Source organism: Eretmochelys imbricata, chromosome 1, assembly GCF_965152235.1.
Source record: "Eretmochelys imbricata isolate rEreImb1 chromosome 1, rEreImb1.hap1, whole genome shotgun sequence".
Taxonomy (NCBI): Eukaryota; Metazoa; Chordata; order Testudines; family Cheloniidae; genus Eretmochelys; species Eretmochelys imbricata.
Window position 1 is genome coordinate 170,280,840 of NC_135572.1, and position 18,298 is coordinate 170,299,137.

General features: G+C 42.9%; 1 protein-coding gene across 4 annotated transcripts in view; it reads left to right on the plus strand.

Moving 5' to 3' along the window:
• Window positions 1–18,298, plus strand: part of APP (amyloid beta precursor protein) — a 298,757-nt gene that overhangs the window by 191,674 nt on the left and 88,785 nt on the right. For all 4 annotated transcript variants that reach the window (XM_077819733.1, XM_077819738.1, XM_077819747.1 and 1 more), the window contains one exon: window positions 13,353–13,486. In XM_077819733.1, coding sequence (XP_077675859.1) covers window positions 13,353–13,486 — 134 coding nt within the window. The remainder of the gene's footprint in view (window positions 1–13,352; window positions 13,487–18,298) is intronic.

Below are 18,298 nucleotides of genomic sequence, written 5' to 3' on the forward strand. Positions count from 1 at the left end.
CAGACTTTTGTGACAAGACATTTGAGCCAGGACAGGAGGTAAGGAAATAAAAACAGGAGAAGAAAAACGACGGTTAATAGAAAGGACTTCCAGGGAGCAATGGATGTGTAACTCCATTAAACTGTACTTGTAAGTCATTGTAGTTAAACTCATGAATGTCCTAAAACAAAACCCATGAAAAGCATATTTGAAAAAGGGAGAGATGTGGGATATTCCAGTCACAAAGGCCTCACTTCTTTTTTGTAATGTGGAAATTATGACAATTGTGTGCCATTCTAACATTTTTTCGGATGCGTTTGCCTAATTCAGTGACATTTTGTTGTTTCCTTAGAAGTACAGCAACATTTTGAAGTTGGAGAGGAACTAAAAGTTTGGTCTCATAATGGGACCTAGCCATGACTCCTTTTAATGTGTAATTTATGAATCCCCATGCATATGATCAGTTCTAATGCAAGTGACACTTTTTCTGAAAATCTGGCCTCGAGACACAATGGCTATTTTTCCGATAGAAAATACATTAGCCTGGGTGTCCTAGCCTAGTTTTAATTTGGGTGATTCCTGTGTCCCTTAAATTCCATCTCAATATGGCAGTCCACTGGATTGAGTATTGGAAATTTGTTGTGATCTTTTGTGATAATGCCAAACGCGGATATTGATCATGAGATCCGCTATTACAGGAATAGTACATAGCCCTGAACTCAGGTTTCAACAGATGTTGTTTGAGTTCTTCAATAAACACACTTTAAAAGGAGATGTTCTCTAGCTCCAGAAGTCGGATCTGTAATTCTCCAAAGTTTGGCATGGCTTTGGAGCAGTGCCGCAGTTCAGGCCCAACCAGTGTTTAAGTCTGCCGTTGGTTATGGAGCTTTGAACTTATGGCCTGAAGCTCCCAGAGTGAGACAGTGGGTTCCAGGGCCCAACCAGAATCCAGGGCAGTTGGGAGGGATGTGATTTTTTTTTTTATTTTTTTTTTTAGTATTTTGAAAAAGCATTTGCAGATTAAAAATAAAATGTTACTTATGCTTAAATCCAAATACAGAATACTTAAAATACATAAGTACAAAAAAAATACGTAGGTATGCACTTAAGTACATGGGAACACTGTCTCTCACACACATGTATAGCAACTCTCCCATCCACAAGATGACTATATTTCATTGGAGCGGTATATAATTTGTGAATAGTAGTGTATATATACATAATATAATATTCAGTGAATGAATAGATTACTTCTGAAATGCAATATATTTAACTATATCATCAGTGTAAGATTTAGGTCAAAGCTTTTTAGTCGCTGACTAAACAAATTCAGATACTTACAGCATTTAACATAAGCTTTCATTAATTCATCCTTTCCCACATCCTCCACTAAGTTTATTTATGGAATGTCTTGGGAAGATGAGTTGTCAATATTCTCACTGCTAATTTAGGAGAGACACTGTTTTACGTGACAGTAATACAGTTCTTATGTGGACAAATTACTCAGTCTAAAGCTAGGTAGTTCAGCTTGAGTATTACTGTCCTATAAAAAAAAGTCCAGAAAGCAAGCAAACAAACTATGACTGTAAAAATGTAGTGCTTTTTTTTTTTAAAGAAATTTACTAGTTGAGAGATGGAACAAGATTAAAGGAAGAGAAAGAGAGGCATATTGGTCCATGGTAAGAAGCCATAATTTTATATTTAGGAGAAAGCAGGGATGTACAGAAATGTGCTGGGATATCACTACAGGACGATCACCAGGTAATAAGAGGTTTACAAAGTTTTACAGTTAATCTGGTTTAATTAGCCAGCCATGAACGAGCACATACTGGATTGTTTCACGACAGTGTGAGCCTCAAAAGAGAGTGCCAGCAATACAATTATAAATTGACTAGTCCTGAAAATGCTAAGGAAGACTACACTTAGGTTTCTAAGATGAAGGACAAAAGCAGCGAAAACTCCCCTACTCTCCCAACCCAGACTCCCTTCTCCAGCACCACTTCACATCCTCACACATCGCGAGAAATAAAGCCTAGTTCTCTAGACCTGATCTAAAACCCAAAGGGGCGGCAACAGTGTCTTCCCTTCCATAGAGAGGAACACTTAAGGATGATATGGCCATGAAAACCAGGAACATTACAATGTTCAGGACCTTTTCCTTGTTTCCAGTTAGTTTTTACAGGCAAACAGTGTTTTGTCCTGGTTTTTGGCACTCCCTGCAAACTAGCTTCAAGAAAGAGCAGCCCGCAAGTAGAGCTGGTGAAATTGACAGCAGGCTGTCTTTGTGCAGTGACACTGAGGGATCACCACCCACCCAGAGGCCTTTTATGTGTTGCCACCCTCTTCTTTTCTATTCCACTCACTTCCCAGGGAGCCTTCAATTCCTGCTCAAAATCTTGAGCTAACCTTCCTCCCCACTGAGTCAAATCTACAGGATGACAGGGGAGGAGACTGACGTGGGTAGCTTACCTGAGGAGAGCGACAGGGCAGCTGTTCTGGAACAGTTTTTATAGTGGAGGTGCTGAGCGTCGTTCGACCAAATTGTAAACCTTGTGTACAATGGAAACCACTCAAGCCAGGGTGTGCAGCAGCACCCCTAGTTCCAGCACCTATGTGACAGGGAGCAGTATGATTTATTATTTATATTACTGTAATGCCAGAGGCACCGTCATGGACCAGAACCCCACTGGGCGAAGTACTACACAAACACAAAACGAAGAGACTGTATCTGCCCCAAGGAGTTTGCAGTCTAAGTATAAGAAAACTGATGGATACAGACAGACAAATGGGGGTGTGCCAGGAAACAAAGACTCTATACTGGTCAGCAGGATCAGCAGTGGTCGTTGCCCACCAGTGGCCTAACTGGTGTCAAGTTTTTCTGATAAGCATCCCGGAAAAGGAGAGCTGTAAGGAAGGATTTGGAAGAGGATGATGTGTTAGTTTTGCAAATGTATCCAAGGAGTTCCTCCCAAGTGTGAGGGGTGGCATGGAAGCACTAAAACCATAACCTTAAGCCCATTTCCCCTGAAAACAGAGGCCTTTCTGTCAACTTTGAAAATCTTGTTACTCTACACTACCCACGTTCTTTCCCCTTCTGGGCAGCCTCAGGCTCCAAGCCCATTCTGTCTTCCCCCAGCACACATCGCAGCATGAGTCGAGAGCAGCATCAGCTGTAGGGAAGAGGAAGAACAAGGCTGTAAGCTTTATTACTTTATTACTCCTCTGTGACTTTATTATTTTTATTTTTACTCTGTGACTTAATTATTTTTATTTTTAGTAATAAAGCTTTATTACTTTATTACTCCTTTATTACTCCTCTATGACATATGAAGGCCATCTGAATGAGGGTTGTCTTTGTATATGTGTGCGCACACATGATTTTAGAGGTAACTTGCTTTTTTCCCTGACTACTCTAAGGTATGTCAAGTCTGGTCTTCCCTGTTTTGCTGGAGGAATTTTATGGGTCTCAGGGATGTTTACTGTGAGCTTTTGCACCATAATTAAAAAGGGATCTTTAACAAAGACATTCCTTCTTCAGAGTGTTCAGTCAGAGTTAAATATATGTTCAAAATGCTCTTTTAACATGTGTGACTCAAAACCCTTCTCACTCCCCCTCTTCCATCTGCTCAGCTTTCAGCATCTTGACTCTTCTGATTTCATCATTTAAATAGTTCTCCACTTACCACAGAGTCTTCCAGACTAGACAAGCCCTGAATTTCTAACAAAAACCAGGGGAAAATTCCCCAAGAAACCTACTCCTTATTTTAGTCTTTTCCATATATTTTCAAAGTCTCTCTCTCTCTCTCTCTCTCTCTCTCTCTCTCTTTCCCCCCTCCCTCCATTTGAGGTCATCTTCAAGGAAGTAGCTCTCTAGGGGTATGTCTACACTACAAAATTAGGTCAATTTTATAGAAGTCAATTTTTGGAAACCGATTTTATACAATCAATTGTGTATGACCACACTAAGCGCATTAAGTCGACAGAGTGCATCCTCACTACTGTGGCTAGCATCGACTTACAGAGCGGTGCACTGTGGGTAGCCATCCCACAGTTCCTGCAGTCTCCACTGCCCATTGGAATTCTGGGTTAAACTCCCAATGCCTGATGGGGCAAAAACAATTGTTGCGGGTGGTTTTGGGTACATGTCGTTAGTCCTCCCTCCCTCTGTGAAAGCAACGGCAGACAATCGTTTCATGCCTTTTTTCCTGGGTTACCAGTGCAGACGCCATACCATGGCAAGCATGGAGCCCGCTGAGCTCACTGTCACCGTACGTCTCCTGGGTGCTGCTGGCAGACGTGGTATTGCATTGCTACACAGAGCAGCTCCTTGCCTTTGCGGCAGATGGTGCAGTAGGACTGATAGCCGTCGTACGTCTCCTGGGTGCTCCTGACAGACATCGTTGAGGTCAATCAGGGGCACCTGGACAGATGTGGCTATCCTCTTCTTAGAGCACTGAATGGGAGCCAGATACTCCAGGTCATTCTCTTCTTTTTCTTCTTGTGGAGATTCAGTCCTGCCTGGAATATCATGCGAAATGGAGGCTTCTGCCTCAGGCTGCCTGCCAGCAGCACCGTGCGGTCGCACCTACCCCAGCCTACCCCTTGCTCCCATGGTTCATGAAGCCTGGACAATAGTAAGGAGCAGTTCAGCTATAGGCTAAGCAAGTGCAGAATGGTGGTAGAATGTGCCTTTGGACGTTTAAAAGCTCGCTGGCACTATTTGCTGACTAGGTCAGACCTCAGTGCAGCCAACATTCCCATTGTTATTGCTGCTTGCTGTGTGCTCCATAATATCTGTGAGAGTAAGGGGGAGACATTTATGGCGGGGTGGGAGGTTGAGTCAAATCACCTGGCGTCCGATTTTGAGAAGCCAGACACCAAGGCAATTAGAAGAGCACAGCAAGGCACGCTGCGCATCAGAGAGGCTTTGAAAACCAGTTTCATGACTGGCCAGGCTTCGGTGTGACAATTGTGTGTGTTTCTCCTTGATACAAACCCGTCCCCTTTGTTGATTTTAATTCCCTGTAAGCCAGCCACCCTCCCCACTTCGAAATAAAGTAACTATTGTTTTGAAACCATGCATTCTTTCTTTATTAATTAAAAAAAAAAAATGAGATGACAGGGTAGCCCAGGTGGGGTGTGTTGCGGGAGGAGGGAAGGACAAGGCCACATTGCTTATTTAGTCACACTAAAAATCAAACTGTTTCAATGACAGCCTTCTGTTGCTTGGGCCATCCTCTGGAGTGGAGTGGCTGGGTGCACGGAGCCTCCCCCCCGCATTCTTGGGCATCTGGGTGAGGAGGCTATGGAACATGGAGAGGAGGGTAGGCGGTTATACAGTGGATGCAGCAGGGGTCTGTGCTCTTGTTCGCTTTCCTGCAGCTCCAACAGATGCTTCATCATGTCCGTTTGCTTCCCCATTAGCCTCAGCATCGCATCCTGCCTCTGCTCTTCGTGCTCACTTAATTCTTTCCTAGTCTCTGTCACTGAATGCCTCCATGCATTAAGCTGTGCCCTATCAATGCGGGAGGACTGAATGAGCTCCAAAACATGTCATTGCGAGTGCGTTTTTTTTGCCTTCTAATCTGCGGTAACCTCAGGGTCAGAGATGATAGGGGAAGCGTAGAAACATTCTATGCTCTACGATTCTGGGGGGACTGCATGGTCACCTGTGCTGCTGAGCTCACCACGCTGACCAAACATGAAATGAAATTCAAAAGTTCCTGGGGCTTTTCCTGTGTACCTGGCTAGTGCATCGGAGTTCAAAGTGCTGTCCAGAGCAGTCACAATGGAGCATTCTGGGATAGCTCCTGGAGGCCAGTACTGTCGATTTGTGTCCTCAATACCCCAAATTCAACCCAGCAAGGTCGATTTTAGTGTTATTCCCCTCATCGGGGAGGAGTACAGAAGTCGATTTTAAGAGCCCTTTAGGCCAACGGAATGGGGTTGGTTGTGTGGACGCACTTATTTTTTAAATTGACGTAGCGCGGCTAAATTCGACCTAACCCAATAGTGTAGACCAGGCCTAGGGGGCAAAACCCAGACCAAACCAAATCCTTTTCTTTGGTTATGAGAAAATCTCCTGTCTTCAGCTCCAGACATGTCCGCAATCTCATTTATACCAAGATGTGTCAACACCCTTCCTTACAAGGAGAGTTGCAGGGGAGGGAAAGATAACCAGAGGGCTATTAGATTTTCACTCAGAGGGAGCATTAAAAGGCTTGGAAAAGAGCCTCTGGATACTTATGGGAACTTATTGAGTCTAGCCCATCACTAGTCTCATTAGTTATCCAGTGCAGATACTGATATTTTTTAAAATTAAGTTCGGAGGTTCAGAAGATCTGAGATGTGACTAATCTGCACATTTCCCTACATAGAAGTTAAGTTCAGAGCACTAAATTGTGCTGATTATACACAGTTTGAAATTCCTGTCCTCGTTAGAACCTTTTACTCCAGCTGCCCATTTTATAATGTATAATATCCTGAACTCCCATTAAGACATTCGTGGATGTTAATGCCCAATTCTTCATCCATTTCACCTACATTTTTATCAACTAGGGTGAATATGAAATGAGGTTGTTTTATATATTTTGTCCTTTACATACCTTTTTACAGTTGGGAATTTTTAAAGAAGAGGAGTGGATGTTTTTACAGCAAACTTTTGTTCACGGAATGCAAAGCTTCGGCCTTAATCTTATGTGGATGATATAGTTAAATATATTGCATTTCAGAAGTAATCTATTCATTCACTGAATATTATATTATGTTCAAATCACTTCACAAATTATATACAGCTCCAATGAAATCTAGTTACCTTGTGGATGGGAGAGTTGCTATACATGTGTGTGAGAGACAGTGTTCCCATGGGCTTAAGTGCATACCTAAGTATTTTGAAGTACTCTACATACTTGTACTTACGTATTTTACATATTCTGTGTTTGTATTTAAATACATTTTAAAGATACCTAAAGCATAAGTAACTTTTTTTTAATCTGTGCTTTTTCAAAATATTTTATATATTTAAAAAAAAAATAAAATCACATCCCTCCCAATTGCCCTGGATTCTGGTTGGGCCCTGGCAGACACATACCTCTCCATGCCTGCATTGAAAGAATGAGCTCAATATGCACATCTTTTACTTTCTCTTCCACTATGTGCTTATATTATTTAAGTAGTCATCCATATATTGACCAGACAGTTGCAGGAAGTGCAGGAGTTGAAAGTACATGCGCTTATACTTGTGTTTATAAATACCTAAGTGCTGTTTCCATGGCATACTGTACTTATAAGCAGTGCTTAATTTGTAATGAGACACGTGCCGGGGCTCAAGCAATTTTCTTTACTTTCATAACTGATGCTGTAAGCCCAGAGGTGCCAGGACTATGAACTGCCAAGCCTAGAGGTACCAGGGCTTAGCCCTGGCACAAATTAAGCACTGCTTATAAGTCCTTCTGTAATGGTGTGTTTGGCACTGATACGCAAGTCCTTTTTATCAGCACTTTCAGAAACACTTTTGGGAGATGGGAAATTTTCATAGAGTTAGAAGGGACCACAAGGGTCATCTAGTCTAACTCCCAAGGGCACTCTTACTTTATTTAAAGGGAGTGGGGGCATCTTTTATTATCCTATTTGAAAGAGTCTGTAAACTGCAAAAGGCAAGGGGCACAGCTGGCCCTGTTGAGATTTAAATCTATGTTTCCAGGAAGCTTAGATTATTATTTTATTTATTATGTTAAACCTGATGCTTATATCCTCTATGCCACCTGTCCAGGAATCTATAAAGAATCCCACAGGAATTATTTATGAAGAAAAGAGCCTTATGAATAGGGAAAAAGCCCTTGTCTCCCCTCCCTTCCAGCAAGTTTGCACTTTTTTTTTCTGTCAGGTTTCACATAGTAGCTATTGCATACTCAATATACCTAATTTAACTGATGGAACATAAAGTATAGAAAATTGAGGTTTCCATTTATTTACTAGTATCTTCATAAAGTGAGAACAGATTGCAAAAAAACAAATCTTTAGGGTATTCTTACACGTTGTTGTCTATGCCTACCCAATTCTACCTATTCTTACACGTTGTTGTCTATGCCTACCCAAGAACATTTGCTGTTGGTACTGGGGGGGTAGGGTGGGGGGGCAGTCTTTGATACACCTCTGTCATTTAATGTCCCCAAATTATTCAAATGAAAATTAAATCTTGCATGAAAGGGAGCAATGAAGGATTTTTAACAAATACTTCTGCTTATGTAAGAGTAGAGCAGTCCTGTTGTAATTGTTTCTTCTTCGTCGTGTTCTTTTTTTGTCAATTGTTTTAAGTCAGGAATCTTTAAACTGCTATTAGTCCAACTCTGTGGGTTTTGATATTCTTTGAGAGAGATTCTGGGACTTTGTGAATACACAAAATAAATAAATTGCGTGGTGACCTTGATTTTTAAGCAGACCTCTGTTTTTTAAAGAAAGTTTTTACTAGTCTCTTATGCCAGATTGACTGGTGTTCTGCCTGTTATTTTTAAATTATCTTATTCATCCACTGACAGTGCCAGATTGTTCCCTACAGGCAAGTGAGTGCTAATTTTAAATGACACAAGCAAGAAAACTTTTCCCTTTTCAACTGGGAGACTATTCCACATTCTAATAAACCTCACTGTTAATATTCTGTTCTAATAGGCACTCTAAACTTTTCCTTTGATCTATTTAATTCCTTCACTCTTAATTAAACTTTCTGTACAATCTTAAATAATTCCTCTGTCCTTGTTGTTTGCTTCAGATATTTGTACATGGTCATGTTAAGCTCAGCAGACTCCTAGTGCACCTGTAGCATACCACCCATCCACACAATATTTCTATCAGTGGTGCCAAGCATTCATGCCACCACTGGGATTCTATTTGGACTGGTGCTGGATTAGTGTCGACAGCAAGCACTGATGTCCCAGCTTTATCATTTCATTTGATATTCCCATTTGACTCCCACAGTGCTCCTGCCCACTCTTCAGTGATGCCTTTGACAGCTCCGGGCACTGGATGGGTCACTGGTCTAATGGCTATATGCAGGCTTCCAGTGTTCTCATTTCTCTCCGGTCCCTATTTGTCACTGTCCATGTATGCCACGGGTTCCACTGTATTAGGTAGGTGAGGAGGAATGTGCTGGGCCCTGTGGAAGCATCTGGAGGTGCAACCTCGCTCCAGTCCCTGACCTAGATCACTTCTGCTTCTGTCTCCCAGGAAGAGAGCTCAAGAAAGAGGAGGAATCTGTTATTTCATCTGGAAAATAAAATAGGAGGGACCAGAGCTAAAACTTAAAAATTGAAGACAAAAAAGATAAAATCAGGCTCCTTAACTCCTCAGGCAGAGGGACCCAAAGGTGGCAGTGCTTGTCTTAATAGATACCAGGCCACATGTTGTCTGGCATTGGGTCTAGAGCAGGGGTGGCCAACCTGAGCCTGAGAAGGAGCCAGAATTTACCAATGTACATTGCCAAAGACCCTCAGTAATACATCAGGAGCCCCCCATCAGCGCTCTCCCAGCGCCTCCTGCCCACCGGCAGCCCCTGCCGATCAGCACATCCCCCTCCCTCCCTGCACCTCCTGATCAACTGTTTTGTGGCATACAGGAGGCTCTGGTGGGAGGAAGAGGAGCGAGGGCATGGCAGGCTCAGGGGAGGGGGCGGGAAGGGATGGGATGGGATGAAGGCAGGACCGGTGGCAGAGCCAGGGGTTGAACAGTGAGCACCCCCTGGCCCGTCGGAAAGTTGGCACCTGTAGCTCCATCCCCGGAGTTGGTGCCTATACAAGGAGCCACGTACTAACTTCTGAAGAGCTGCACGTGGCTCCGAAGCCACAGGTTGGCCACTCCTGGTCTAGAAGTTGCTGGTGATTCTTTTATCCTGGTTGCAAGTGTGGGTGCAAAGCATGGCATAGGCTCTGCCCTTTGAAATGCGCACATAGCTTCTCGAGCAGGACAGAACGGTTCAAAGCAAGCAATGGAACAAACCAAAAATGAGAACAGGTGCAAATGGATGTATATTACAGACATCATGCCAGCTGCTTACGAGAGTACTCTGGGATAACTGCAATATTCCTGATGTTTCAATGGTTGCAGGGATGCTTATGCCCTGTGTGTGTGGCGCATTGTGTGTGACAGCGGTAAGGTGGTTGGTGCTGGATGTTCTGCACTGCTGCAGTTCCACCAGTTCTGTTAGCAACCGCAGATAAGATTAATAGAGTAAGGCCAGAAGGACTCCTGCATAAAGCAAGCCATTGAACCTCACCCCTCCCTTGTGACTGAGCTATAGCTTATCTTTTAGAAAGACATCCAGTCTTGGTTTAAAGATTCAAGTAAAGGAGAATCCACCATGTCCCTGCTTACATTCCCCCCCCCCCCCACCCCCCACCCCAAAAAAAAAAGCTTAATTACACTCTCTGTTAAAAATATGCATCTTATTTCTAGCCTGAATTTGTCAAGCTTGGGCTTCCATCCATTAGGCCTTATTATGCCTTTTTCTGCTAAATTAAAGAACAGTGTGCTATCAGAAATCTCTTCCCTATATAGGTTCTTGTGATTGTTATGGTTTAACCTTTTCTTGGATAAACTAAACAGACTGAGCTTCTTAAGTCCCTTGCTATAAGACATTGTTTTCTGGACCTCAAATCATTTTTGTGGCTCTCTTCTAAACCCTTGTTCATTTTTCAACATCTGTTGGACTCCAGAACTGGATAAAGTATACTAGTAATGGTCTCACTAATGCCATATACAGAGGTAATACCACCCCCTTAGTTCTTCTTGGTATTCTTGTGCTTATACATCCAAGGATAGCTTTATCCCTCTTAGCTCACTGGGAGCAGTTGTTCAACTGTGTATCCTGGTGACACCTATGTCCTTTTCAGTGTAACTCTATTTCAGGATACAGTCCCCCAATCTTGTAAGTTTGATCTACATTGTTTGTTAGATGCAGTGACATTGGCTGTGTCTCTACTAGCAAACTTCGTAGCCGTTAGTTTCCACCAGTGGTACCTGCTCTGAGCAGGGTTAGGTGATATGTTGGTAAAAAGTCTGAGCTGTCTCTTAGCTACAGCTTCCACAGTTACTACATGGGTGGAGTAGGATCAGTGAAGAATCACAGATGTGAATTTTGTAAGGGTACACCATTAGTGGCCAGATTTTTTTTTAAGTGCTCCGCACACACAATTGGGTCCAGATTTTCAAAACAGCTCAGCACCCAATATGCTGAGCTCTTTAGAAAATCTGACCATAAGTATCCCACTGAAAACTGGGTATTGAACACTTCTGAAAATCTGCCCCTTATTTAGATAACTACATGGGAGAAGAGCTCTTGAAAATCTGTCCCTAAATGTATACATGGCTTGATTGATCTTCCAAATGCCTGTGATATTCCAAATGCCTGTGATCTTTTTTGTGTGCAATAAATTAAACGTTAAATTTGCATACTTATTTATTGCACAATTATTTCATTCAATCACTTTTTTCCACTTAAAACTTCTTAGTGTTACATATTTTAATTTTACTTTTTTCATTTTTAATAAGTTTTATTAACTGTAGTTTCAGCAAAGAGAATACATGGAGGAAATCAAATAGATTCGGCATGTGACAAATATTTAACCACAAAGGTAGAAAATTGCATTTTTGAAATGCTTTAAGAACAACACAAAACGTTTTCTCTTCACTCAGTTCAAGTTCCAAATGATCACAGTTGGAATTCATCCGTGTTAATAAATTTTCCCAACAGACAACACTGTACCATAACAGGAGCGTCTTAATCTGAAACAAATTATTTGCCTTATCTTTCATTTGTAGCATCTTGTAAGTTTAAGACGCTCTAAACAAGTTTTGTGATAAAAACAGCATGGGAGTCTGGCACAAACCATGTAAGTTGTATGTTTGTGGGTGAAATTTATGTTTAGTGGTGTGACAAATGGAGGCAGATTGGTGTGATGAGCATAGCAAAGAATCAAAACTTTCCTGAGTTCTAATCTTGACTTTGAAACTGTCCGATTACATGTTGTTAGGCAAGTAAGTGAACCTTTGTGTCTCAGTTGCCCTATCTTTAAAATGTGAATAACTCCATACTTTTCTCACAGGATTGTTGTAAGAACTATTGTACACTACATATGTACAAAATATTATGATTAATAAATATATGTTGGCTACTAGCCATGTGGGTTAATATTTGTAGGTGACTGAATTATAGGGCTATATTTACATTACATCATAATTACATAATGACTCCAAGAGTAGAAAATATTACAGCTTTTGCATTTCGTGACTCTTTGGCATTGTAATTGTATAATTTAACATTCCATTCACATTGGGGTTTTTGGCAAGGAACAGGAGAGTTTAAAATAAAAATAGTAAAAAGAAATTGTCAGTACTTAGTAAGAAAAATATTAGGCCCAGTCAGGCTTTAAAGACTACATATAAACGTAGTAGAGAAGGGTCCAACTTTTTGCAGCTTGTGTTTGCCTGGAGGGTTGTATTTGTTTCTCTTGTTTTCATGGCTATATCTTTTCAGTAGGTGTTTTTTGTTTAAATGAAATCTTCAAATGTTCAAAATATGGTAGAGTGCAATAAATTATGGAATAACCCGAAAAATTACAGTATAGGAGATGGTTGTGGAGTCCATGATTTTCAGTAAATCTCTACTAGAAAATGTTTTCCCTTGTTACTTAGCAATTGATGGTTGCTACTGAATCACAAAAGAATAGGCTGATTATCTCATAGGAGTTTCTTTTTAAAAAAAAAAAAAAAAAGAAAAAAAGTATTCTTGTTAACCCTCCTATGCACTGATCCATTTTAGCAAAGGGTTTTTTAATCCATGTTATTGTGAACAAAGCACATCTTTATGAGGACAGAATGCCAGTGAGAGGGATTTTGAATAGAATGTCCTTGGACTGCAGTATGGTTGTGGTTTATATCGTCTCTGTAGACGCTTTAAAGTGTGTTTGTTTTGTTGTATGTTTGTTTTTAATCTTTATAAATAAATAAAGCATGTGGTTTTGAAAAAACGTGTCTGCTGTCAGTTTATGTACCTTAGGTAGTGCCAAGTGTGTTTGCTCTTTGCATGTTTCCTTTGCCAATAGCTCATAATCTGTTAAGTAACATTGTACTGAGTGGAAGAGTTTTTCCTGAGTTATAAAAAAAAAAAAAAAAAAAGGGTGAAATCTTTCTCCTATACCACCATTTTTTATATATATATTTGATACAGAAGTTTTATAAAGCTAGTCTCCTGACTGAAGTTACTTGAATGGCTTCATTCTACTGGAAAAAGAACGATGTTTTCCTGTGTTCAAATGAACTTTATTTATACTAAACTTAAATTGTGCTTTTTTCCCTTTCTCCTATAAAAACTCTGACTCTAGTCCCCACCACAGCTGCCAGCACTCCAGATGCTGTTGACAAATACTTGGAGACACCTGGTGATGAGAATGAGCATGCCCATTTCCAGAAAGCCAAGGAGAGACTTGAAGCCAAGCACCGTGAAAGAATGTCTCAGGTAAGTCATACTGTTGTTCATAATTAAGGCTGGTGTCTTGTCAGATGGGTCACAGGATTAATGAATTCCTTGACTTTCTGTATTTTGGGGAAACTCACGTGGCTTTTACCTGCTGCTCTTCCAATCTGCAGCGGAGTAAAGAGACCAACTGTTCCCTATCTTCAAGTATATGTTCCTGTGCGTGCTCGATCATAGGATTTGCACATGCCTGTGAACTCTCGACTGGAGAATTCAAAGTAGTGTCCACAGGCCTGCACCTGCTCAGAGCAGCGCCTTATGCCTCCAAACAAGGGCACATGGGGAGGCGCGGGCCTGCTGCCACTTAGTTCCTTTTCTGTTAATGGAACTCAATGGAACAATCGCATGTCCGTTTATTCTCAGCTTCCTTCCTTTCTTAGTTTATCATTCTAGAATTTTTTCCCTTATTTTTGTAGTTATTTTTATTTCTTCAGTCTTATACAGTTGTGTTTAGAAGAGGGTTCCCCTTCCTTTTTTTCCTGTTTTCTCTCATTCTTTCTTTGGTCCACTACCTCTTGGGTTATGACAAAGATCCGGGTGTTTAAGCCCTGTGTGATGGGGTGGGTTGCGCACCACTAGGATGGTGCCACTTCCTGGTCACTCTAGGGCAGTGGTTCTTAACCTAGGGTGCACGCACCCTCTGGGGGTGCGAGGTGCCCTTTCTGGGGGGTGTGAGATGTGCCAGATTTTTTTAGAAGGTAAATCATCGAAAACGCAAATTAAGCACAGGCACGTAGGTTCAACTACTTTGTTTCATCAAACCTATGTATGTATTAACATTGTACATTTTTTAACGATTACTGTAATATACAAACAAAAAATATATCTAGGTTTAAAGAACTGGCCTACTTCAATGATTTTTGATAAGGGGTGCGAGAACATATTTTGAGAACCAAAGGGGTGCAGGCTGCAGTAAAGGTTAAGAACCACTGCTCTAGGGAATAGCTCTCAAGGTCGATGCCCCTTCCCACAGTTGCACGCCATCCTCTACCTCTCTTTCTGTGTCTGCAGCCCCTCTCTCACTCCACGAGTTGCTGCAGCCTCTTTGTGACTTCGCCCTCCAGCCAGGTTACATAATGGTTTCCCCTTCTGGGGTTGGAAAGTTCCCGCAAACAGGCTCAGGCAGTCTTCCTACTCACTGCTCCCCAGTGCCACTTCCGCATTGGCTGGTTGGGGAACTCAGACCCACCTTCTACTTCAGATTCTGGCTCAGGGATCCTCTAGTCAGCAGTCAAGGTCTGTTCCGCCCTGGACCTTGCCATGTTTCTCTAAGTCCTTTCCTAACCTTTTGGCTCTCCTTTTCTTCTCTGGGTCTGCCAGCTTCACCAGTCCCTCCTCCCAGGGAGCAACTGCAGGCTACATCTCTGCAGCCTCCAGACACTCTTCCCAGAGGCTTTCCCAGCAGCCCCCTCAGCTGCCCATTTCCTGCCTCTATAAATCTAGTCCAGCTCATTCCTTCCCATCTAGGCTCCCTCACTTGGTCTGGGGAATACTTAGCCATGTAATTCCTCTCCTCTCAGCTGTGGCTGGCTGGGTTAATTAGCCCCCTTCTTAGTCTTCATTAACCCTTTCAGGGTAAGTGTGGTGTGAAAACTTCATCACACCCTGCCAGACCTGCCACAGGTCTTTTCCCCATAGTGACAGTCATTCAAGCTGTCTCTGCTACCTCAGAGACACCAACTTCTGATTTAAGTTGAAGGTCTGTACAGGTCTTTAAAGCTGTTACAGCTTCCCGCCCAGTCTCCATGACAGTGGTACTGAGGTGGCTTGTGGGTTTTTTCTTTTGTTCGCTAAACGTCTCTAGATTGCCCAAAGAGCTACGGACTTCCAATCTGAAGGGCCAAACTCTTTGCGGAGAAGACAGATTTTTCTCTCCACATCCTGAAGGATTCTCGGACCGCACTACACTCCTTAGGAATCTACACTGTGGAACAGAAGAGAAGATATAACTCTCAGTCACATCACAGATCACAGTCTTCTCAATACTCACCATCTCTGTGCTGTTATGAGCCACAGTGCAAGAGGCTCAGGTCTCAAAAGTGAGAACAGTCTGCACCCCAGTCCATGACCTCTCAAACTGCCTCTTATAAGCACTTTGATGAGCTGGTCGGGGGCCTGAACAATGATACCTTACAGCGTCAGCTGCCATCTATACACCTGTCACGCCACTCAGACGTCAACTTACCTTACTTCACAGCAGTTAGGGCCAGACTCTCTTCCCTCATGTGACACCACCCGCTCCAGCCTGGGACTTTAATCTAGTTTTCAGGGCTTGGACTAGACTGCCCTCTGAGTCCAGGGCAACTTGTTCTCTCTTACACCTGTCCATGACGACAGCATTTCTAATTGCCATCACCTCAGTTAGGCACATAGGAGAAATAGCGGCCCTGATGCCACACCCATCATTCACGGCCTTTGTCTTTATAAAAAAAAAACAACAACTCTAAGGCCATATCCCAAGTTTCTCCCTACTTTTTCTGCACTTTCCATATGAATCAACAGATCCATCTCCCTGTTTTTTCCCCAAAACCACATTGACAACTGGGAGACAGTTGTGCATATGCTAGATATTAGCAGGACATTAGCATTCTACTTGGACAGGACTAAGGACTTCAGGAAATCCCCTAAACCCTTCCTTTCATCCACAGAAAGATCCAAAAGCTCTGTGATATCTCCTCAAAGACTATCCAAATGGGTCTCTAGTTGCGTTAATCACTTAGCAAGGGCCCAACTTGCTTCTGTCCATATGCACTCCATGAGATCAGTTCGTATCTCAATCACATTCCATAGGGATACCCCTATCTCCCAATCTATAGAGCAGTGATTGGGGCCTCTGTCCATACTTTCGCAGAACATTATGCGATCCCTGAAGATTTGGCCGCTGACACCATATTCGACTCCACAGTACTCTCTGTAGTAAAAGACTCCGCTCCGAAGTCCCAGGCTCCAGTGGTGGGTACTGCTCTGGAGTCACCTAAAGTGGAGCACCCATAGGGAGGCTACTTGAAGAAGAAGAGGAAGTTCCTCACCTTGTGCAGTAACAATGGTTCTTCGAGATGTGTGTCCCTGTGGGTGCTCCACAACCCACCCTCCTCCCCTCTACTTCGGAGTTCTCCATAGGAAGTGAGGGGGGGTTCCTCCGTGCAGTGCTAAATAGCCTCGAGGCAGACCACGAGGGAGGGAGAGCATATGCACGGGCTCTATGGGACACTGCTACCAAAAGTCTCCGATTAGAGGTGCAGGGGCACACAGACACCTAAAGTGGAGCACCCTTAGGGACACACATGTCCAAGAACCATCGTTAGTGCACGAGGTGAGTAACTTCCTCTACTGCAGGCACAACTTCTAGATTCCGAGCCATGACCGTGGTTAAGCAGAGAGTATCCTGGTTCCAGTCTTCCAGCCTCCTGAGGGAGGTGCAGAGTACAGCTGAGGACCTTCCCTTTGAAGGACCCAAGTTCTTTAGCTCTGATACGAACTTCTCCCTCCACACTGACAGACTCGAGAGCTGCCTTATGGTCTCTGGGGAATTTACATTCCTGCAACAAAGACACAGTTTATTAGGTCTCACATCGCAGCAATCTAGGCCATTCCATTACAACCCTCAACAAGTGTTTCCCAGACCGTAGGACTTTCAGAGGAGGAGATCTAGAGCTCTGAAAAAGGATCCTCTCCCTTCTTCAGCAAGATTATCTGCACCTCTGTATAAGAAAAAGTTTTGCCATCTCGGTAGAGGGCCTTGAGCAATCTACGTTCCCAGATCTTGTGCTGAATGATTCCATCCAGTTTCCCTTTGGAGATCAGCTATCCCACTTCCTTCCTGCTTTGGAACTAATTAGCTCAGACAGATAGATTTTGGAAATGATCGATTTGGGATACTTCATCTGCTTCCACGCTATTCCCCGTTCTTCATCACGCTTCAGGGACCCCCTCACAAAGATCTCTTAAAACAAAAGGTCCAGTCTCGCCTCCTCTTGGGGGTGATCGAGCCACTTCCCCCAAAGTTCATCAGCAGAGGGTTCTATTCCAACTATTTTGTAGTTTCCAAGAGGGGCAGAGCTTAGAGACTGATCCTCGACCTCAGAAATCTGAACACTTATCCTTTCCCAGCACTTCAGGATGGTTACGTTAGCCACTATCATTCCATCCTTAGATCCAGGAGACTGATTTTTCACCTTCAGCCTTCAGGATGCCTACTTTCATGTAGCTATACACCCATCCCACAAACACTTCCTGTGCTTCAAACTAGACTGAGGATACTACCAGTATTGAATCCTTCCTTTCAGGCTCTCCACAGTCCTGAAGGTCTTTAGAAAGCTTCATTCAGTGGTGGCAGCCCATTTACATCAGTGGAGCAGAGTAGTATTCCCTTACATGGATGGTTGGTTCCTCAGGGGTCGATCAACTTTATAGGTCCAGTCAGCAACTTCCAGGGCTCTAGCCCTATTTCAGTCTCTGGGCATTTGCATCAATTGAAAGAAACCTACATTGACCCTAGTCTAAAGAAGAGCCACTTCACTGGAGCCACTCTAGTCTCCCTAACCACCAGAGCCTATCTCCCCAAGAAAAGATGCTCCACTGTCCAGTCTAATCTTGACAACCACCACAGAGCCCACAAACAACTGCAAGGACCTGCCTACAACTCGTGGGCCACATATTGGCCTGCACATTCATCATGCCTCCTAGACTGTACCTCATATGTCTTCAGATATGGCTAAGGTTTGTGTACACACCAAAGAGTCTCTCCAAATGAGTCCCAGTACCTCAGAAGGTTCTGGACTCTCTCCGATGGTA